This window comes from Grampus griseus, assembly GCF_964374135.1.
Source record: "Grampus griseus genome assembly, chromosome: 8".
Classification (NCBI taxonomy): Eukaryota; Metazoa; Chordata; class Mammalia; order Artiodactyla; family Delphinidae; genus Grampus; species Grampus griseus.
The window spans coordinates 67,573,483-67,597,279 of NC_139002.1; the positions used below are offsets into that span (position 1 = coordinate 67,573,483).

At 41.2% G+C, this 23,797-nt stretch overlaps 1 protein-coding gene across 1 annotated transcript in view; it reads left to right on the plus strand.

The window, feature by feature from the left end:
* PARVA (parvin alpha) overlaps positions 1-23,797 on the plus strand; it is a 182,285-nt gene that overhangs the window by 124,885 nt on the left and 33,603 nt on the right. Inside the window, exons 6-9 of the mRNA XM_082661048.1 lie at positions 9,156-9,296; positions 16,880-16,995; positions 21,676-21,734; positions 23,352-23,371. Coding sequence (XP_082517174.1) covers positions 9,156-9,296; positions 16,880-16,995; positions 21,676-21,734; positions 23,352-23,371 — 336 coding nt within the window. The remainder of the gene's footprint in view (positions 1-9,155; positions 9,297-16,879; positions 16,996-21,675; positions 21,735-23,351; positions 23,372-23,797) is intronic.

Sequence of the window (23,797 nt, forward strand, 5' to 3'; positions counted from 1 at the left end):
TACAACTCAATAACAAAAAAGCAAACAATCCAATTTTAAAATGTGCAGAGGAGCTGAATAGACATTTTTCCAAAGAAGACCTACAGATGGCCAATGGGTATGTTAAGAGGTGCTCAACATAATTAATTATAAGGACAATGGAAATCAAAACCACAATGAGGTATCACTTCACATCTGTTAGAATGGCTATTATCAAAAAGATAAGAAATAAGTGTTGGCAAGGATGTGGAGAAAAGGGAACAGTTGTGTTGGTGGGAATGTAAATTTGTTCAGCCACTGTGGAAGACAGTGCGGAGGTTCCTCGAAAAATTAAAAATAGAACTACCATATGATCCAGCAATTCTACTTCTAGGTATTTATCCAAAGGAAATGAAAACACTAACTTGAAAAGATACTGAAACTCGCATGTTCATTGCATCATGAGCCAATGGCTTGGCTTCACAGTAGCCAAGATATGGAAGCAACCTAAGTGTCCATAATGAATGAATGGACAAAGAAAATGTGAGATATATATATATATATATATATATATATATATATATATATATATATATATATATATATAAACACACAATGGAATATTATTTAACCATAAAAAGAAGGAAATCTTACCATTTGCAACAACACGATAGCACTCGAGGGCATTATGCTAAGTGAAATAAGTCAGACAGAGAAAAACAAATACCTTATGATCTCACTTATATGTTGAAGCTAAACAAAACAAAACCAAAAATGAGTTCATAGATACAGAGAACAGATTGGTGGTTGCTATAGGATGGGGAGTGGTGGATAAAATGGGTAAAGTTTGTCCAAAAGTACCAACAACAACGAAAAGAATGAGGTATATCCATATATTTTGACATGGAAAGATACAATATATGTTTAAATGGGAAAAAAAACAGTAGCAGAAAAATATACACACTGTAATCTCATTTCTACTAATAGAATGAGAGAGAGAGAACTCTTTCTATTCTTGTGTGTATTATGAACATGAAGAGATACACTTAAAACTGTTAATAAGTGTTACTTTGAGATAGTCTTTTTACTCAAATCCACCTAATACTAATATCAATGCCTAAAATAATGTACCCAACAACAAAAATTAAATGCAAGAAGACAAATCCAAATATAATAACTAAAGTGGAAAATGTAAAGCAGAATTACATTTTCTAAAATATTAGTAATGCAGATAAATAAAGCAAAACCATAGAAACTCTTATCCTGAATAAGAAATGTCAGATGCTAAAAACAGATTTGTTTTTAATTTTAGGAAAAATGAATTATAATTTTAGTATAATAAACTACTTAAAAATATTGATGGAAACAGAAAAACCATGAGTGTTGCAGTAGGTAATGTGTAAAATCCAATTTTTAAAAACAAGAACAGAATGGACAATAGTGCAAGAAACAGTTACTGACGTAGAAGACAGACTCAGAGACCTACCCTATTCACTGTAAGTAGTCCAAAGTCAGAGGAGGTTATAAATATGAAAATTCATAGGCAATGATATAATACAGCAGGTCTAGCAAAAAAAGTGGTTCTCATTGCTTCCACTCCTCCCCTCCCCACTTACCCAGCCCACTCCCAAGACAGTTGTCACTAATATATCCCAGAAGTCTTTCCCTCTGAGCCAAGATAAGGCTTCAGAAGTTTTCTTAACTGAGTACCTTGGGCAGCCTCTACCAATGGCCAGCATACCTCTACTAAACGCTGGTAGTTGCAGTGTAATATGAAAACTTGTCATTTCTTCAATAGGAGAGGATACAAGGTAATAATTCATGTCCTGAAAATGGAAAAGGCACAGTTTCTTTCAAAGGTTTAACATTCAAGAGAAAGACATTTAGATATATGCTTGTTAAATCCCTGAACTTCAGAAATAAAGAATGATGGCATCAAGCAACTAAAGAAAAGAGAAAGATAACATTTCAGGCCATCACAGGTAGAATAGCTTGAGATCATCCTATCAAGACTACTGAGAAGAATTCTTAAATCCACAGAACCTACAGAAATTTTCCAGTGGGTGATCTTATCTTCAAAGAATTACTCAAGGGACATTTGACTTGGATAAGCTAAAACTACTGAAAAATAAGATAATGTAAACTATAGGGGAACCATTGATGTATGTTGAAGTTTAATTAGTTTGTATGTCAGCCCTTAAAAATGAGGAGAAAAGACATTCTAAACATGTTTCAGAGAGTCAGTTCTATCAATCCTCGAATGAGTTGTGGAGAGTGGATTAGGTGAATCCAATAGCAGACAACATATTTCTCATTAGGGAATCCAGACTTGTTCTTTAAGATAAAAATATAAATTTATACTAAGAACATGATTAGACTTTTTTTGCCTTTTAATATAATAATTTTTATGTCATTGCACACAAGAAGCATTGATTTTTATTGAATTTTTTTTTAAACAGCAGGTTCTTATTAGTTATCTATTTTATACATGTTAGTGTATATATGTCAATCCCAATCTCCCAGTTCATCGTACCACCATCACCCCCACCCCCGCTTTCCCCCCTTGGTGTCCATACGTTTTTTCTCTACATCTGTGTCTCTATTTCTGTCTTGAAAACTAGTTCATCTGTACCATGTTTCTATATTCCATATATATGCGTTAATAGACGATATTTGTTTTTCTCTTTCTGACTTACTCTGTATGACAGTCTCTAGGTGAATCCACGTCTCTACAAATGACACAATTTCGTTCCTTTTTATGGCTGAGTAATATTCCATTGTATATATGTACCACATCTTTTTTATCCATTTGTCTGTTGATGGGCATTTAGGTTACTTTCATGACCTGGCTATTGTAAAGAGTGCTGCAATGAACATTGGGGTGCATGTGTCTTTTTGAATTATGGTTTTCTCTGGGTATATGCCCAGTAGTGGGATTGCTGCATCATATGGTAATTCTATTTTTAGTTTTTTAAAGCACCTCCACACTGTTCTCCATAGTGGCTGTATCAGTTTACATTCCCACCAACAGTGCAAGAGGGTTCCCTTTTCTCCACACCCTCTCCAGCATTTGTCATTTGTAGATTTTCTGATGATGTCCATTCTAACTGGTGTGAGGTGATACCTCATTGTAGTTTTCATTTGCATTTCTCTGATAATTAGTGATGTTGAACAGCTTTTCATGTGCCTCTTGGCCATCTGTATGTCTTCCTGGAGAAATGTATACTTAGGTCTTCTGCCCATTTTTTGATTGGGTTGTTTGTTTCTTTAATATTGAGCTGCATGAACTGTTTATATATTTTGGAGATTAATCCTTTGTCCATTGGTTCATTTGCAAAAATTTTCTCCCATTCTGAGGGTTGTCTTTTCGTCTTGTTTGTAGTTTTCTTTGCTGTGTAAAAACTTTTAAGTTTGATTAGGTCCCATTTGTTTATTTTTATTTCCATTTCTCTAGGAGGTGGATCAAAAAAGATCTTGCTGTAATTTATGTCAAAGAGTGTTCTTCCTATGTTTTCCTCTAAGAGTTTTATAGTGTCCTCTCTTACATTTAGGTCTTTAATCCATTTCGAGTTTATTTTTGTATATGGTGTTAGGAAGTGTTCTAATTTCATTCTTTTACATGTAGCTGTCCAGTTTTCCCAGCACCACTTATTGAAGAGATTTCTTTTCTCCATTGTATATCTTTGCCTCCTTTGTCATAGATTAGTTGACCGTAGGTGCGTGGGTTTATCTCTGGGCTTTCTATCCTGTTCCATTGATCTATATTTCTGTTTTTGTGCCAGTACCATGTTGTCTTGATTATTGTAGCTTTGTAATATAGTCTGAAGTCAGGAAGTCTGCTTTCTCCAGCTCCTTTTTTTCCCTCAAGACCGCTTTGGCTATTGGGGGTCTTTTGTGTCTCCATACAAATTTTAAGATTTTTTGTTCTAGTTCTGTAAAAAATGCCATTGGTAATTTGATAGAGATTGCATTGAATCTGTAGATTCCTTTGGGTAGTGTAGTTATTTTCACAATATTGATTCCTCCAATCCAAGAACATGGTATATCTCTCCATCTGTTTGTGTCATCTTTGATTTCTTTCATCAGTGTCTTATAGTTTTCTGAGTACAGGTCTTTTACCTCGTAAGGTAGGTTTATTCCTAGGTATTTTGTTGTTTTTGTTGCAGTGGTGAATGGGAGTGTTTCCTTAATTTCTCTTTCTGATATTTTCTTGTTAGTGTATAAGAATGAAAGAGATTTCTGTGCATTAATTTCATATCCTGCAACTTTACCAGATTCATTGATTAGCTCTAGTAGCTTTCTTGTGGCATCTTTAGGATTCTCTATGTATAGTGTCATGTCATCTGCAAACAGTGACAGTTTTACTTCTTCTTTTCCAATTTGTATTCCTTTTATTTCTTTTTCTTCTCTGACTGCCGTGGCTAGGACTTCCAAAACTATGTTGAAAAATAGTGGCTAGAGTAGACATCCTTCTCTTGTTCCTGTCTTGTTCCTGAAATTCTTTCAGTTTTTCACAGTTGAGAATGATGTTTGCTGTGGGTTTGTCATATATGGACTTTATTATGTTGAGGTAGGTTCCCTCTATGCCCACTTTCTGGAGAAAAATGGGCACAGAGATGCAGAAATACTTTTGCTTTTGAGGTGATCATATGGTTTTTATTCTTCAATTTCTTCATATGGTGTATCACATTGATTGATTTGCATATATTGAAGAATCCTTGCCTCCCTGGGATAAATCCCACTTGATCATGGTGGATGATCCTTTTAATGTGCTGTTGGATTCTGTTTGCTGGTATTTTGTTGAGGATTCTTGCATCTATATTCATCAGTGATATTGGTTGGTAATTTTCTTCTTTTGTAGTATCTTTGTCTCGTTTTGGTACCAGAGTGTTGGTGGCCTCAAAGAATGAGCTTGGGAGTGTTCCTTCCTCTGCAATTTTTTGGAAGAGTTTGAGAAGGATGGGTGTTAGCTCTTCTCTAAATGTTTGATAGAATTCACCTGTGAAGCCATCTGGTCCTGGACTTTTGTTTGTTGGAAGATTTTAAATCACAGTTTCAATTTCATTACTTGTGATTGGTCAGTTCATATTTTCTGTTTCTTCCTGGTTCAGTCTTGGAAGGTTATACATTTCTAAGAATTTGTCCATTTCTTCCAGGTTGTCCATTTTATTGGCATAGAGTTGCTTGTAGTAGTCTCTTAGGATGTTTTGTATTTCTCCAGTGCGTGTTGTAACTTCTCCTTTTTCATTTCTAATTTTATTGATTTGAGTCCTCTCCCTCTTTTTCTTGATGAGTCTAGCTAATGGTTTATAAATTTTGTTTATCTTCTCAAAGAACCATCTTTTTGTTTTATTGATCTTTGCAACTGTTTTGTTTCCATTTCATTTATTTCTGCTCTGATCTTTATGATTTCTTTCCTTCTACTAACTTTGGGTTTTGTTTGTTCTTTTTTCTCTAGTTCCTTTAGGTGTAAGGTTAGATTGTTTATTTGAAATTTTTCTAGTTTCTGGAGGTAGGATTGCATTGCTATAAACTTCCCTCTTAGAACTGCTTTTGCTGTATCCCTTAGGTTTTGGATCATCGTGTTTCATTGTCATTTGTCTCTAGGTATTTTTTGATTTCCTCTTTGATTTCTCCAGTGATCCCTTGGTTATTTAGTAACATATTGTTTAGCCTCCATGATTTTGTGTTTTTTTACGGTTTTTTCACTGTAATTTATTTCTAATCTCATCATGTTGTGGTCGGAAAAGATACTTCATATGATTTCAGTTTTCTTAAATTTACTGAGGCCTGATTTGTGACCCAAGATGTGACCTATCCTTGAGAATGTTTCATGTACACTTGAGAGGAAAGTGTAATCTGTTGTTTTCAGATGGAATGTCCTATAAATATCAATTAAATCTATCTGGTCTATTGTGTCATTTAAAGCTTGTGTTTCATTATTAATTTTCTGTCTGGGTGATCTGTCTATTGGTGTAAGTGAAGTTAAAGTCCCCCACTATTATTGTGGTCCTGTCAATTTCCTCTTTTATGGCTGTTAGCATTTGCCTTATGTATTGAGGTGCTCCTGTGTTGGGTACATATATATTTATAATTGTTTTATCTTCTTCTTGGATTGATCATTACGTAGTGTCCTTCCTTGTCTCTTGTAACATTCCTTATTTTAAAGTCTATTTTATCTGATATGAGTATTGCTACTCCAGCTTTCTTTTGATTTCCATTTGCATGGAATATCTTTTTCCATCCCCTCACTTTCAGCCTGTGTGCATCCCTGGGTCTGAAGTGGGTCTCTTATAGACAGCATATATACAGGTCCTGTTTTTGTATCCATTCAGCAAGCCTGTGTCTTTTGGTTGGAGCATTTAATCCATTCACATTTAATGTAATTATCGATATGTATGTTCCTATTACCATTTTCTTAATTGTTTTGGGTTTTTATAGGTCTTTTTCTTCTCTTGTGTTTCCCACTTAGAGAAGGTTCTTTAGCATTTGTTTTAGATCTGGTTTGGTGGTGCTGAATTCTTTTAGCTTTTGCTTATCTGTAAAGCTTTTGATTTCTCTTTCGAATCTGAATGAGATCCTTACCGGGGTGAGTAATCTTGGTTATAGGTTCTTCCCTTTCATCACTTTAAATATATCGTGCCTCTCCCTTCTGGCTTGTAGAATTTCTGCTAAGAAATCAGCTGTTAACCTTATGGGAGTTCCCTTCTATGTTATTTGTCATTTTTCCCTTGTTAATTTTAATAATTTGTCTTTAATTTTTGCTAGTTTGATTACTATGTGTCTTGGCGTGTTTCTCCTTGGGTTTATCCTCCCTGGTTCTCTGCGCTTCTTGCACTTGAGTGGCTGTTTCCTTTCCCATGTTAGGGAAATTTTCGACTATAATCTCTTCAAATATTTTCTCGGGTCCTTTCTCTCTCTCTTCTCCTTCTGACACCCCTATAATGTGAATGTTGGTGCATTTAATGTTGTCCCAGAGGTCTCTTAGACTGTCCTCATTCCTTTTCACTCTCTTTCCTTTATTCTTTTCCATGGCAGTGAATTCCACCATTCTGTCTTCCAGGTCACTTTCCCATTCTTCTGCCTCATTTATTCTGCTATTGGTGGCTATTGATTCCTTCTAGTGTATTTTTCATTGCAGTTATTATATTGTTCATCTCTGTTTGTTTGTTCTTTAATTATTCTAGGTGTTTGTTCTTTAATTCTTCCAGGTCTTTGTTAAACATTTCTTGCATCTTCTCGATCTTTGCCTCCATTCTGTTTCCAAGGTCCTGGATCATCTTCACTAACATTATTCTGAATTCTTTTTTTGAAAGGTTGCCTATCACCACTTCATTTAGTTGTTTTTATGGGGTTTTATCTTGTTCCTTCATCTGGTACATAGTCCTCTGCCTTTTCATTTTATCTGTCTTTCTATGAATGTGGTTTTTGTTCCACAGGCTGCAGGATTGTAGTTCTTCTTGCTTCTGCTGTGTGCCCTCTGCTCATGAGGCTATCTAAGAGGCTTGTGCAAGCTTCCTGATGGAAGGGACTGGTGGTGGGTAGAGCTGGGTGTTCCTCTGGTGGGCAGAGCTCAGTAAAACTTTAATCTGCTTTTCTGCTGATGGGTGGGGCTGAGTTCCCTCCCTGTTGGTTGTTTGGCCTGAGGCAATCCAGCACTGGAGGCTACAGGCTCTTTGGTGGAGCAAATGGCGGACTCTGGGAGGGCTCACACCAAGGAGTACTTCCCAGAACTTCTGCTTCCAGTGTCCTTGTCCTCACGGTGAGCCACAGCCACCCCCCACCTCTGCAGGAGACCCTCCAACACTAGCAGGTAGGTCCGGTTCAATCTCCTATGGGGTCACTGCTCCTTCACCTGGGTCCCGATGCACACACTACTTTGTGTGTGCCCTCCAAGAGTGGAGTCTCTGTTTCCCCCAGTCTTGTCAAAGTCCTGCAATCAAATCCCACTAGCCTTCAAAGTCTGATTCTCTGGGAATGCCTCCTCCCGTTGCCGGACCCCCAGGTTGGGAAGCCTGCCATGGGGCTCAGAACCTTCACTGCAGTGGGTGGACTTCTGTGGTATAAATTGTTCTCCAGTTTGTGAGTCACCCACCCAGCGGTTATGAGATTTGATTTTATTGTGATTGCACCCCTCCTACCATCTCATTGTGGCTTCTCCTTTGTCTTTGGATGTGGGGTATTTTTTTGGTGAGGTCCAGTGTCTTCCTGTCAATGATTGTTCAGCAGTTAGTTATGATTGCAGTGCTCTCTCAAGAAGGAGTGAGTGCATGTCCTTCTTCTCTGCCATCTTGAACCAATCCAGAACCATTGATTTTAAAACATACCAGTATAAGTACCACTCAAAGAGAAAAAAGTACTTCAATTAAACTATAACCCAATGTTTTCTTATTGCTTAGAATTTTTATGTTCTACTTTTTGAAATTGCTCTTGTAGGTTCTTTTTAAATTTATTTTATTGAAGTATAGTTTATTTACAATGTTGTGTTAATTTCTGCTGTACAGCATCTTGTAGGCTTTTTGAGACATGGAAGTGACAACACTATGAAGAGCTATGACCAAGTTCACACACATGGAAGCAGTGATAACTCTTATACCTTCCACCTGGCTGTTGGTAGTTGTAGGATGCCATCAATTTTAAGACACAGCCTGATTTCAGGGATGTTAAAATGTGAAAAGTGTGTACATTAGAACTAGTGAAGTAGGACTCATCAAATTAGTTACCTTCCAGGTGGGTTTAAGAGGAAAGAAGGTTCTTAAGACATAAATATGATTCAACAGGACACATATTGTACTACAGGAGTGTTCAAAACACCTTGGATAAGGACTTGACCGCTGCCCAGGCAAGCATGAAGGTGTTCCAGTCAGGACACAGGAATGTCTCTGGAGAAGACAGAGGTGAAAAGAAGAGGGAAAACCTCAGAATGAGGAAAAAGAGCTCAAATATGACAAGCTGGGTTAAATGCCCTCCTTCTATGATCCTGGGATCTTATAATTTGGGGCTTCAAGACACAATCACAAGGTTTTCACAGTACATACTGGCACCACCAGTGCCACCACCAGACGTGGAGGGGAGAGCAGCGTCCCTCACCTACTAGGTGCTCAGTATGGTGAGTGAGTGAGTGAATGTGTGAGTGCGTGGGTTAGGTCTGTCTGTGGCAAAGGAAACAGCTGTTCTCTTTTCCCTTGTCACCCTAGAGAAACTTGAGAGTGAGAAGCTGAACGTCGCTGAGGTCACCCAGTCAGAGATTGCCCAGAAGCAAAAGCTGCAGACTGTCCTGGAGAAGATCAATGAAACCCTGAAACTTCCTCCCAGGAGCATCAAGTGGAATGTAGACAGTGAGTTTTGCAAAGGAAATGGGACTGTTATATGACACCTGTGGTTCCTACCGTGGAGTTTCCCCAGGAAGCTGCATCATAAGGTGGGAGGCCCCGGATGGGTGCAAACTCATTTATCTCTGAGCGAGATATGCCTTTCCTTAGAAAGGAAGCTCATCATCCACATCTAAGGAAAGCTGAGAAAAACAGCAAAATGTCAAAATCTAGTGAGCCTTTTCCGTAAAAGGCTGTCTGTAGGAACCTCATGTGAGATTGGTGGAGAAGGAAGCTCCTATTCATTGAGCTACTTCTGAGTGTCAGCACAACCTTTTGAAAAAGCTCCTGTCTCCAGCTTGTTGAAGCTCTGGGAAGTGGAGATGCCCAGTTCAGGCAGCTGAGAAGCGGGGAGCAAGGACTTGGGTCTGTTCCAGTGCCCACGCCCTTCCTCTCACCCCCTTACTGCCCAGAGGGAGCAAAGATATGGCTAAGAGCATAGGCAATGGAATAGGATTTTAAAATTCAGGTTTTCGTGCTAGTATAGCTCAAGGATCTCAGAAAGTATAAACCGTTCATTCTTTTGCTGCCTCAAGGGCCTGGCTAATATGGACTTAATTGAGTCCATATCAGAGTCAACATGGAATCAGCAGATTTGGGTGAATCCAGTAGCAACAACCTGTTTCCCATCGGGAGCCCAAAGTTGTTTTGTTCCTTGTAATAGATAAAAGTATGAATTTAGATTAACGAAATGACTGAGATTGTGTTTCCTGCCTTTAAGCATTAAGGGGTTGAGTATTAGATCTTATTGCATCTGATGTATACAGCTTAAAATGGACATCTTCCCCACCACCACCACCAAAAAAAAACACCTTTCAGACTTGGGAAAGAAAAGGGAATCTTCAGCTTTCCAAGTTAGAGACCCAGCAGCTGCCAATGGCAATCTCTTCAGCAGGTTCCTAACACCCGCCGTTGGAGGCGAGACGCCAAGCACCTCCTTCAGCACAATGACACCTTTGCTTGCACAGCGTGAAAAGCTGCCTCTAGCAGCACGCTGGGAACAGGGCATCCTCTGTGGAGCAGAGGAGACACCTGAGGGCGGGAGGAGGGGAGGCCACGGCTCTGGGCCCTAGATGCTGCCCCGTGTCCCAGGAATGCTAATAGTGTTCAGCGGGGGAGGGGAAAAGGGGCTGATCACTAGTTGGGGAAATGTATCTGCATTCTGGAAGTCCATAATAGTAATAAGCGTTAAAGTCCTCTGATGGTGACCTCTGCTTAATTTTGTTTGATCCTGTTTCCCACTCCCTTGAGTACAGACCATCTCTATATACCACTCCAAAACAAAACCCCTTTTATCTTTCTTTTTTTTAATTGAAGTATAGTTGATTTACCATCTAATGTGTTAATTTCTGCTGTACAGCAAAGTGACTCAGTTATACATATATACACATTCTTTTAAAAATTCTTTTCTATTATGGTTCATCACAGGATATTGAATATAGTTCCCTGTGCTATACAGTAAGACCTTGTTTCAAAACACCTTTTCATTTATCGTGGAACCCAGTTTGGGAAATAGGAAGAACGGAATTGTTTTATTTTGTTTGTTTTTAGATAACAGAAATTTATTTGCTCAGAGTCCTGGAAGCCACAATTATGAGATGAAGGTGTTGGTAGGTTGCTTCCTTCTGAGGGCTGCAAGGGAAGGATCTGTTACAGGCCTCTCTCCTTAGCTCTCAGAGGGCTAATTTCTTGCTGTATTTCTTCACATCATCTTCCTTCTATGCATGTCTCTGTGTCCAAATTTTCCCTTTTTTATAAGGACACTTGTCATATTGGATTAGGGGCTCAGCCTACTCCAATATGACCTCATCTTAACTAATCACGTCCGCAATGATTTTACAAATAAGGTCACATTCAGAGGGACTGGAGGTTAGGACTTCAACATATGAATTTGAGGCTGGGGGTCGCATATCAACCCATAACATCTGATTGGTCTCCCACTTACCTCTCCAGCCACACATATACTTCATGCTTTCTCACCTCTCTTCGTCATCCATACACTGGCCTCATTCAAATGGGCCACAATATTCCCACCTTTCTAGAACCATTTCTGGAAGATATTTCCTTGATCTGAAACATTCTTCATCCCATCTTCCCCACCCCCAAACCATTTTGCCTGCCTTAAGAATGGAGTTTTTTGAAGCCACTTCAGAACCATTGTCTTCAGTGGCTTTGAATGATTTGTTTTGGGTTTGCATTCACTTTCATTTCTTATGGGGAAATGTGTAGGAGTAAAATAATCACCTGTATTACCACTCTCATCTGGCTGTTTTCATTTTTTGTAATTACCATCCACATCAATGCATATTTTTTCATATTTTTACTTGATGAAGGTATATACAAACTCACTTTGTCTTAATGTTACATCATACACATCTTCTATATTCACATGTGGTCTTTGTAGTTTTATATATATATATATATATATTTTTTTTTTTTTTTTTTTTTTTTTTTTTTTGCGGTACGCGGGCCTCTCACTGTCGTGGCCTCTCTCGTTGTGGAGCACAGGCTCCAGACGCGCAGGCTCAGCGGCCATGGCTCACGGGCCCAGACGCTCCGTGGCATGTGGGATCTTCCCGGACCGGGGCATGAACCCGTGTCCCCTGCATCGGCAGGCGGACTCTCAACCACTGCGCCACCAGGGAAGCCCTGTAGTTATAATTTTTGATAGCTGCTCTATTTCCTGGGGTAGATATTCCATAGTTAACTTAAACCCTATGCTGACATTGATCCTTTTAGGATGTTTTTCCGCTTATTGCTAATATCAGACAGGGCCAAGTTAAATGTTATGTTGTGACTCCTTTTGCTTCTCTTGAATTACTCTCGTCAGATAGATTTTTAGAACTGAGGGGAATTACTAGGTCAGAGGGAATAATTATCTCAGTGGCCAGCTCCCCGCGATGTCTCAGGGCTTCAGGCAGCAGTGGTTTCTGTGATAAGGAATGCAGCAGGCGCAACTCCAGGGCAGGCTCCGACACCTCCTCTCTTGGTTATCTTCCCTGGCTGTTTCTGGGGACATCATGTCATCTTTCCACTCAGGAAAAGGGTGGCAGGGACAGCTGCTGAGTTCCCAACGTCCTTGATCCAGGGTTTTAGGGAGTTCTTCCTTTTCTATTTTTTTTTATTAGCAACAATAATTTTCGTTATTGAAAACTTAGAAAATACAGATCAATTAAAAGAAATTTAAATAACATCTAACATATTTATAGTGCTTGTATGCCTTGTACTAATCTAAATATTTTACATATTTTGAATCTTGCAATCTTCATTCAACCATCTGAGGTAAGAACTTTACTGTCCCCATTTTACAGATGGGAAAGTCAAGGCATAGAGAGGTTAAGAAACAGTGAGTGTAAGCTTCCTAAGAGCAAGGTTTTTTGTCTCTTTACTGCTGTATCCCTAAAACCTGGAAAAGTGACTGGCAATATTAAGCACAATACTATTTGCTAAAGAAGTGTCATTGTCCAATGTCACATGGGGTTGGGGGAAGTGGGGAGTGGTGGAGCCAGGAATGAGACCCAGAGAGTCTGGCTGCAGAGCCTGTGTACTAAGCCCACACATACTGCCCTCATGAGCTGCCTATCAGATATAGGCATTGTCAGCCTTATGGTGTGTTCCTTCAGGTCATGTGTGTGTGTGTGTGTGTGTGTGTGTGTGTGTGTGTGTGTGTGTGTGTGTGTGTGTAAGAAATAAATATATCAGTAAATGAATAAAATGTGTGTATATACTTATATACAAAGTATATTTTCTTATTTTTACGAAGATGGTATCAACCTGTATATGTTATTTAGAAGATGTATAGCTTTACAGATCATCCTTCTATATGTCACTTTTAATATTCTATGACATAGATTGGGTATATCATAATTTACTTAACTAATGAAAAATTTTAAGATTTTTTCCCATTTTTTCACTAATATCAATACAGCCTGATGAGTTCTTTCTGCTCATAGACATAATTACTTCTTAAGGATGAATACCTAGGAGTGGTAGTTTAGGGCCAAAGAATATGTACATTTTAAGGTCATATCACATATTGTCAAATTGCCTCCCCCCAAATTGTACCAGTTTCTGTTTCTACCACAATTCAAGTTTGGAGGACTGCTTCTAACTCAACAGCTCCTTTGAAATAGTCTCCCAGCACTGGAGTGACCCTCTTGGCACAGTGGCTGCAGGGCCCAGTTTATACAGCAGAGTCTTGGCTTCTCAACCCTGCTGTCATTCTGCATGTTTTCATCCTGACTGGAGTGCAGGAGCACAGTGGCCCTGGGTTCTGCCTGGCATCAGGGAGAAGGCTCCCAGGAGATGTGCTGAGAGATGGCAATGATGAGAGTGCCCAGACATGCAAAGGTAGTTAGAAGTTTTCTTAACTGAAAAGATAACATGTTTTTATTCGAAAGAAACATTTGAAACAGGAAAAAAAAATCTTTCAACTATAGCATAACTATTTTTTTTTTAACTTTCCAAGTCTTGGCCACAAGTACGTTTGTGTGTGTGTGTGTGCGCGCGCACGCGCACATGTTTGTGTATGTATATTTATATGTATATATATACAAATATGTGTATTTATATATGCATAAATCCATGAAAGTATATATTTACATTATTTCTAGTTCTCTTTAACATTATATTATTAATATTTATAGCTACATTGTCTTAATGATTTTCAGCACATGCAAACTATTTCATTATGTGAATGTACCATAATTTATTAAAGCAGTGACTATTAAACCATGCTTGGCCCAACCTAGGGATCTGCAAGGAAAAACTCAGGCATCATTGAGGAGAAGAGAAGCAGCTGTGGGCGGGCTGTAGTTAGGACAAAGGGACCAGAGCAGTTGCACTGTTTTTTATCAGGTTTGCCTAATGGTTTTTAGAACAAAGGATTTCTCTTCTTAATTTTTAAAAATTTGAAAACCACTGGTCAACCATCATCTTTCATTTGGATATATGTGTTTCAGATTTTTTTTAAGGATAATATATTACACAATAATTAACATCTTTTTTTTTCTTTTCCATTATGGTTTATTACAGGATATCAAATATAGTTCCCTGTGCTATACAGCAGGACTTTGTTGTTTATCCATTCTATATATAATAATTTGCATATGCTAATCCAAAACTCCCAATCCATCCCTCCCCCACCCAACCTCCCCCTTGGCAACCACAAGTCTGTTCTCTAAGTCTGTGAGTCTGTTTCTGTTTCGTAGATAAGTTCATTTGTGTCATATTTTAGATACCACATATAAGTAATATTGTATGGTATTCATCTTTCTCTTTCTGACTTCACTTAGTATGACAATCTCTAGGTCCAGCCATGTTGCTGCAAATGGCATTATTTCATTCTTTTTTATGGATGAGTAGTATTCCATTTTGTGTGTGTGTGTGTGTATGTACACACACACACACACACACACACACACTATATCTTCTTTATCCATTCATCTATTGTTACACATTTAGGTTGTTTCTATGTCTTGACTATTGTATATAGTGCTGCTGTGAATATAGGGGTGCATGTATCTTTTCAAATTATAGTTTTATCTGGATATATGCCCAGGAATGGGATTGCAGGATCATATGGGCACTCCATACTTAGGTTTTTGAGGAACCTCCATACTGTTCTCCATAGTGACAGCACCAATTTACATTCCCACCAACGGTGTAGGAGGGTTCCCTTTTCTCCACACCCTCTCCAGCATTTATTAATTAACATCTTTTTATACGTAGCATGTATGTCTGTGAGAGAGGGATAGAGAAAGAAACTGTGTAATTATTTCTCTTGAAAAAATACCCAGGAGGACAGAGCACTCACTGAAAGAGTCTAACATCTGTATGGTGCCTACAACAAAGCTCTACTTTGCTTACGAAGACAGTCAAGGTAACATACAGTGTCCCCAGTGTGTGAGAACAACCTTTCTGACCACTGCTTTTCCAGCATTATGTTTTGTCGTTAAAGGGGAGAGGTAGCAAATATTCTTACAACCCTCAGTGACGGGACTGATGCAGTGGCAGTTCTGAACAGAAGAGCAAACCCGGTTTTTGCCTCTGTCCATCATGTCAGTGGGTCAGTCCATGCCAGGTGCCTTTTTTGAGGCTATAACTGTGGGTGATACTTAGTTGGCAAAGCCCAAAAGCCCAGAAGTAAACACTTCTTCTGTAAGCCTATGAGTTAGGAGCCGCTCATCTGCTATTTGATGGTGGCATTGAGCTGCTGTTCATAGTCAGTGGAAAACCTTCTTTGAAGCAGCAGTGATAACAGGAAACTCTAGTGAGTCCCCAAGGGTTGTCTGGATCAGTTCCTTTTCTTGGTGATTTCTCAAAGCTTCTGTTAGAGTGGATTCATTGATCCCAGGGCAGACAGAATGACACCCTAATAATGGGCCCAGTTCATGCTAACTACACAAAATGGACAATTTTTTGCTCTTTCCTTAAATGCCCCCTGTAATGAGAGCCATAACGCTGGTAGGACTGTGAAGGCAGGTAAAGTATCTGGGGACTCTTCCCTTTTATGAAAGAAAGGGGAGAAAGTTGACAGTAATTGCCTAGATGCCAGGTACTTTCTCATAAGTGATAATAGAAAATATCAATCATTCCTAGGCATTGCTATGTACTAGGAGCTTTGCCAACATTATGTCTGGAAATTCTTACTCCCCATATTTCTGCATAGGTACTGTTATCCCCATGTGTGAGGTTGAACAGACTGAGGCTCAGGGACCTTAAGTGGCCTACCTAAGGTCATATACTCAGTAAATAAATGGTAGAGTTGTCAAGTCAGAACTCAAGCTCCCGTTGGCCAACACTGTGTGTGCCTGTTACATCACAGTCTTTTTCTCCTCTCATCTACTGAGGAAACTACAACTCAGTAGTTGCCCAGCCTTCTCCAGCATAAATGACCTAAATGATCTGGCACACAGCTCAGCTATAGAAGCCACCTGGGTCACGAATATCCCCTCCCAGCTACTGCCCAGAGGGCATTGCCTGCACTGACTATATATGGCACTCAAGAGAGCAACAAAGTCCTTTAGATGTCTCTCATGCCTTCCTCCAGGTGTCTTAAAGCCCTGAACAAAGGGAGGGATCCAGTGTCCTGACTCAGTGTCCATTGATTGAGGGCCTGCTTTGTGTAGAGCCTTGGGACAAGGGTAGTGGTGATAACCTACAGAGTTCACAGTCAGATGGGAAGGGAGAGGGGGTTCAGCAGACATGGTTATCAGCACAGAGTGAACAAGAACATGGGGGTGGCAGAGGGCTGACCTGAACTCAGAATTCAGCTGTTGTCAGGGTCCCGATGGGAACCTTGGATTAGAGTGGAGAAGCACAACTTTGCCGTCCAGCAATAACATGATCTAGGAAGCAGATCCACGGGACCTGGCTGAGAACCGAGGGGTCCCAGCATGAGGCCCGTGATGACCAAGCGTGTCCCCTGACCCATAGGGGTGGGATGAAAGGGGCATTGGGTGTGGTACTGCCACACTCTGGAGATCTGCGTATACCTGCCGAGAACCTAGAAGAAGATTCTCTAATTTATAAATCATCTTTTATTTCAGCTGTTCACGCCAAGAGCCTGGTAGCCATCTTGCATCTGCTGGTTGCTCTGTCCCAGTATTTCCGGGCACCAATCCGACTCCCAGATCATGTTTCCATCCAAGTGGTTGTGGTTCAGGTAAGTTAGAAACCACTAAAAACATCTGCACCCTTAAAGGGGTGCAGGGGCTAAGCTCCTGTGAGAGCCAAGGCACACTGGGTAGCTCGCTAGAAGGAACGCTGAATGAATGCTGAGTGTGTCTGGGTGTGCCATATGCTGGGAGGCATGTGAGTGAGCTTTCTGATGCATGTGGGCTTATCCCTGATATGTGTGCAAAGGGTGGAAGAGCGTGTGCTTCTGTCTGGGACAGGCTTGTGTGGGACGTGTGCCTGGGGTTTACATGCTTTCCTCGGGAGGGTGCCTGTGTAATGTATATCTGAGAGTGTGTTGTATGTATTTGTGAGGTCTTTTTTTTTTTAACATCTTTATTGGGGTATAATTGTTTTACAATGGTGTTTTAGTTTCTGCTTTATAACAAAGTGAATCAGTTATACATATACATATGTTCCCATATCTCTTCCCTCTTGCATCTCCCTCCCTCCCACCCTCCCTATCCCACCCCTCCAGGCGGTCACAAAGCACCGAGCCGATATCCCTGTGCTATGCGGCTGCTTCCCACTAGCTATCTACCTTACGTTTGTTAGTGTATATATGTCCATGCCTCTCTCTCGCTTTGTCACAGCTCACCCTTCCCCCTCCCCATCCTCAAGTCCGTTCTCCAGTAGGTCTGTGTCTTTATTCCTGTCTTACCCCTAGGTTCTTCATGACATTTTTTTTCTTACATTCCATATATATGTGTTAGCATACGGTATTTGTCTTTCTCCTTCTGACTTACTTCACTCTGTATGACAGACTCTAGGTCTATCCACCTCATTACAAATAGCTCAATTTCGTTTCTTTTTATGGCTGAGTAATATTCCATTGTATATATGTGCCACATCTTCTTTATCCATTCATCCGATGATGGGCACTTAGGTTGTTTCCATCTCCGGGCTATTGTAAATAGAGCTGCAATGAACATTTTGGTACATGACTCTTTTTGAATTATGGTTTTCTCAGGGTATATGCCCAGTAGTGGGATTGCTGGGTCATATGGTATTTTATTTGTAGTTTTTTAAGGAACCTCCATACTGTTCTCCATAGTGGCTGTACCAATTCACATTCCCACCAGCAGTGCAGGTCTGTGTAGTAGGATCGGGAGGCTGTATCCCTGTGTGTGTGTGTGTCCTGCCAGCCAGCGAGAATCTTTTTTTTTTTTTTTAAATAATGCAGCCTCGTGCTCCAGTGTCTACAGTATGGAGCCCCATAAGTGGGATCATGGGGTCATAAGCCTGTGGATTTTAAATGTTGGTAGAGTTGTCGATTGTTTGGGCTGCCTTGTTTATTTATTTATTTATTTATGGCTGCACTGGGTCTTCATTGCTGCACGTGGGCTTTCTCTAGTTGTGGTGAGCGGGGGCTACTCTTCACTGCAGTGCATGGGCTTCTCATTGCAGTGGCTTCTCTTTCTGCAGAGCACGGGCTCTAGAGCACAGGCTCAGTAGTTGTGGTGCACAGGCTTATTTGCTCCGTGGCATGTGGGATCTTCCCGGACCAGGGCTCAAACCCATGTCCCCTGCACTGGCAGGCGGATTCTTAACCACTGCGCCACCAGGGAAGCCCAAGAATCATTTTTTGGTTAAACAAACAATGCACAGTTATTGAGAAGAGGCAAGTATCTGTGCATGTGTACGTGTGTGTATTTGAGAGAGACCCTGACAGGCCGTGCCTGTGTTGAGGGCACTGCCGATTTTCACCTGCCCAGAGAAGCACAGCTGGTATCTCAAGTCATTTTTTCCAGATTGTTGGATGGAATTTCCATTCACACATGGCTGTGTGATTTCCACAATGAGGGGATGCTCTCTCCCTGTGACTATCTCATTCTGCTCCTAACCCCATTAGATACTCAAATTCAATTTTATTTTCCAACTTTACGCCCGTGAGCAAAAGGTCGTCATTTTGTTGGCTTCTGTTCTTTTCCAAATAAACATGCTACAAGGGAGAACGTCCCTTATGAGCAGCTCCCTGGCTATCCAAGGTTATCCAGGGTTCTGTCTGGCAACTCTGCCATCCCTTGGTGAGGAAGAGCCTGGAGGGCAGGTAGGCTTTGCCTGAGAGGTGAGGTGAGGCCAGGCCAGCTTCCAGGACAGAAGGGCTGAGCTTTCAGGGATCAGAAGTGAATGGGGGAGGGGAGGAGGACATGGGGGCGCTGCTCAGCCAGTGACCTAATGAAAAAGTATTTCTTCCAGCACCTTCTGGGTACTTAACTTGCTAAACGTCAAGGGGGTATAATAGAAAGACGACACCTTGGCCCTGCCTTCCCGGAGACAGGACTATACATAAGCAGCAGAGAGGGCTATCAGAAGCCCCTTGTCAATGCAAACGCGTGTGGTTCCGACACTAAGTGCCGCTGACTGAAAGAGACTAATTGGCTTCATTTATTGGGCTGTCAACCATGTCAGGCGTGGAGCTAAGCATTTTATGAATATGTGCCAGCCCAGAGCATCCTGGTACATGCATCTTCCTAGTGAATCCAGGCCATCTCTATTGTGTCATTTTTTAACAATCAATAAAGTGTGAATCCATTTCATTATATTTTTTAAAACTATGATTCAGGATTTGCGAGGGTTGGGGGGGAAACAGTGGTCACTGGAAGCCCATGTCTCATGCCTTATTTTGAGCTCAATTATAGGCCATCAGAAGGCTGTTGCTGGTTTAATTTCTACTGCAGGCAGTTTTGTTAGTGTGAGGGAGAAAGGAGGAGGCATTACATAAAATGGCATCAAGGTATGTCAGGGTTTATGGGGTGTTTTGCGTTATCAAGTTAAACAGGCACAGAAGCAAGACTCAGAATTGGCTGTAAGACACTGACTGAACTACAGAGAGAGTTCTTTAGGGAACAGTGGATCGAAATGAATCAGGACGCTGTGTGAGCTGTCATTGAACCCAGATTTCTTTTCCATTCTGTGTACCAGCATTTAGTTCTGCATGTAGTTGAAGATGAGGTTTGATGTCTGTGAACAGCCTCGCAAGACAAGGACACAGATTCCATTAGCCCTGTGTGAAAATTTTACATCTGTTGAAGCTGAATTTGGAAAACGTCCTGGTTTATCCACACTAGATCTTTTTTCAGTGGTATTTTAATGTTTTTCTTCCTTTTTTGCTTTGATAGTTCATTCTTCTTAATCTAATCCAGATACACTCATGGTCTTTATCCAGCTCTACCTTTCCTTCTGTAAAAGTATTTTGCAAGGACGCTAGTTTCTGTGGCTATTGGGAATGTGAAGAAAAGGTTGTGGAAGTTCGGGCAGGAGGGTCGAGAAGGCAGATTTCAGCTGAAACACTAATGCTTGGAGGATCCCTCTTGACACATCTCAGTCTTTGTGGAAGATGGATTTGCTCTGACAGCCTCTTGCCCTGCCCAGACTGCCTTCCAAGCGTCTGGTAACTGATTGTGTAGGAACGTGATAAATGCATCTCCCTCCTCACCCCCATCAGAAGGTCTTCCTGAACGCCAGCACTCCTTCATCGGTTCCCACGCCCACACAGTGAGGTTTAAACTCCAAACCAGCACTCAACTGACCAAGGGCAGCCACTGTCCCTCCAAATGGCCTCCTGAACATGCCTGTGCTCTCCTATTCTGCCTTTTTGCTCCGGCCATTCCTCCCACTGAAGAGGTCTCTCCTCTGTGTCCAGCCAAATCCTAGCTGTCCGTTAAGTTCCAGCTCAAGAACCCCTCCCCCTGGAAGGTTTCCCTGACCCTCTCAGCTGAAAGTACTTGTTCCTGTCCTGCCCTCAGCACTTCCTCTCTGCAAGGGGCCACCATGTAATTAATTATCCATGACACATTTGAGAGGGAAAGGGGATCCTACTCTAATCATTGAGCTGGGACCAGGAGGACTGTCTGGGGAAAACTGTTCTTGCATACCTGTTCATCTACGCCATTTTACTCTAAGTTCCTTAAGGTCCAAAACTATGTCATATGTTCCACAGTGTTTGCTAAGTCCAACACAGTGGCTTGTACAGAGAAGGCACTGATTAATGAAACAGAGAAGAAAGAGAATGAATTGATGGGAAGGGGTAGACAGATGATGGATGCATGCATGGGCAGATGGGTGGGTGGATGGATGGATGGGTGGGTGGGTGGATGGATGGCACTTTGGGTGGGTGGATGGACCTCCAAAGTGCCTACGCTTTTCTCAGAGAGTAAGCTAGTCACCCAAGGACTGTTCTACTTACTTAAAAGCTCCTCTAGTTAAACGTTTTTTGAAAACTCTCCCTCTGAATTCTCCAAGTTGACCTCAGTTCTTCCACCCCAGCCGCCCCAGTTAAATGTGTTTCTCCGCTTCCCTCCGTGGCCCCAGCTGGAGGGCAGACACACCCTGGCCCTCATTTCCATTTGGTTTACTGTGGATTTCTCCAGGAGGCAAACAGTGTGCTTCCAGCAGAATGTCTTCCAATAAAGAAAGAAAAGATTCACCATCCAAGAAACAGCCGACTTGTTTGGAATAAACACTAATTGCACTTAAGTATGAATGGTACAGTCCAGTCCCAGGAAAGCAGGAGCCTCATTTCACTTCTAGCAGTATCTCGTCTCTGGATTCATTTCTTAAACGCCAGTAACTTTCTAAGTATCAGGAATGCTAATCAGTTTTTTGTATTTTTCTAATGCATATTTCTCTCTCTTCCTCCCAACCCTCTCCCCACCCCCGTTTTCAGAAACGAGAAGGAATCCTCCAGTCTCGGCAAATCCAAGAGGAAATAACTGGTAACACAGAGTATGTCAACAGCATTGTTGCCAGCGATTCTGTAATGGAACACAGATGTTTCTCCGAAATTCATCCATTTGCTGATATTTAGTTTTCATTTATTGGGATTGCAAGAGGGATTAGACTTCAGCCAATGATTATAGTTTAGCCTTTTCCGTGCATTCAAAACATGCCTCTCAATGCTTAAGGTACAAACTTGGGTGGGGAAGTGGGGAGAGGGAATTAACCGTGATTGAAAAATTCTAATTTTGTGGCACTCCAGGAAAGAGTGTGCCCGAAAAAGCCAACCAGCATGAAATCATCATGCCATAAACATGGGGTTGAATTTAAATTGTTAACCTTCAAAAGGACATTTTTCTTCCTTTTCTGAATCTGATTTATATGGTCACATGCCATGACCCAGAAAGCCCTTCTCTACCTTAGGGTGGTGGATTGTTTGGGGTTTCTTTTTTGGTTTGTTTTTTTTCATTTACATTAAGAAATTGGAATATCAGAACATGTAAGAGTTTTGTCATGGGAAAGAGAAGTTTTGTTCTCAAGCAGAAAGAGCAGGGCGGTCGGTGTGCGTGGGTCTGAGATCCCTGGGCAGGCTTGAGCCCTGGCCGCACGCAAAACCGGGCAAAATTTGTTCGTCTCATCTCCTGCTCCCCTAACTCTCCTCTATATTCCTTTGAACAAGAAGAGCAAGTGGAAAGAGCAGGGGCACATGAAGCAATGATTACACCTTCTAAAACCCCACACCCCAAAGGTGGAGGAGGAAACTGTCCTTGGTCTACCTGGCTTGAACTCCACGTTCATCATTCTTCCCAGTACACTACCCACAAGTCATTGTTTAATAGGTGACAGATGTATAGTTGGAATAAACCAACATAATAAGAACCAAAAACGTATTGAGAAAAAAATGTATTGAGCATTTAGTATATAGTAGAAATTATGCTAAAATCTTTCTATATATTAAATCATTTAATGCTCACAACATCTGATTGAGTTGTTTACCATTTTATCCTCATTTTAAGGATAAGTGACCTGAAACCCAGAGAGGTTCGGTAGCTTGCCCAAAGTCACACAGCAAGCAAATGGCTTTGTAAGATTTAAAACTAAGTAGTCTGACCCTAATGCTTGTGCTCCTAATACTTTGCTGCTTCACTGTATGAGTATGGTTCCAGCTCCTGCCCTGTTTGAGAAAACCTATTCTAGGTCAATGGCAGGTGCAGCTTGGGTGGGTATCACAGGATGGACAGGAGAGAGCCCAATCTGACCTCCCCAAGCCGATGCCCTCAGCAACTTGGGCAGTGAAATGCCACATTGGGATGGTACCTGAGCTCTGCTCCTAAAACATGGTTGGGAATCCTGAATCTCTGAGTCCAATATTCTTTCTCAACTGTAAGCAATAATGTGAGTTTATTTAAGGCAAGAAATAATCCTTTATGCATCACTTATACCAGGCTTTATGCAAACACCAGTAAATCTATAAAGCAGAGGGGAAAATAGGTGGTAATGTGGTAAAGACCACCCATAGCTGGAGACTTAGTGCAGAATAAAATGCCAAGGAAGGAAGCTTTGGGGATCTGCCACCAAGGGTGCGGAGAGAAAAGTCACGCTGCTTTCTTTCTCCTTTTCCCGCAGGGCTCTTTCTGGAAGGCATGGTGAGTTGCATAAGAGTGTCCTCTGTCACTGCTGACTGCCAATGGGGTCTAGTTAATTCTGTAGCAGCTGGGAAGAACAGGCACTCAGCTTGATTCCTGCATGTGTGTCTGTGCCAACCTGGTGACGGGGCCAGTCGGTAGGGAGGGTCAGCGCACTGGAGGGAAGAGGAAAAGTAACCACAGCTGCAGTCCTCTTGCAAGTAACAAGACCACTGACCCTGCTGGGCTTCTGGATGGGTCCTGGGCATTTGCAGGGAAGTCTTGCTCTAAGCATATTGTGGAAGTAAAGCAAGAGGTGTACGTATGCGCTGGGGACTGTACCCTCTCCCCACTCTGTCCAGCCCTTGTAGAAGGTGCCTTTTTCCTCATCACACCTCCTACCTCTCTGGTTTCCCAGAACTTTGGGTGTCTTTATAAGGTCTGTGA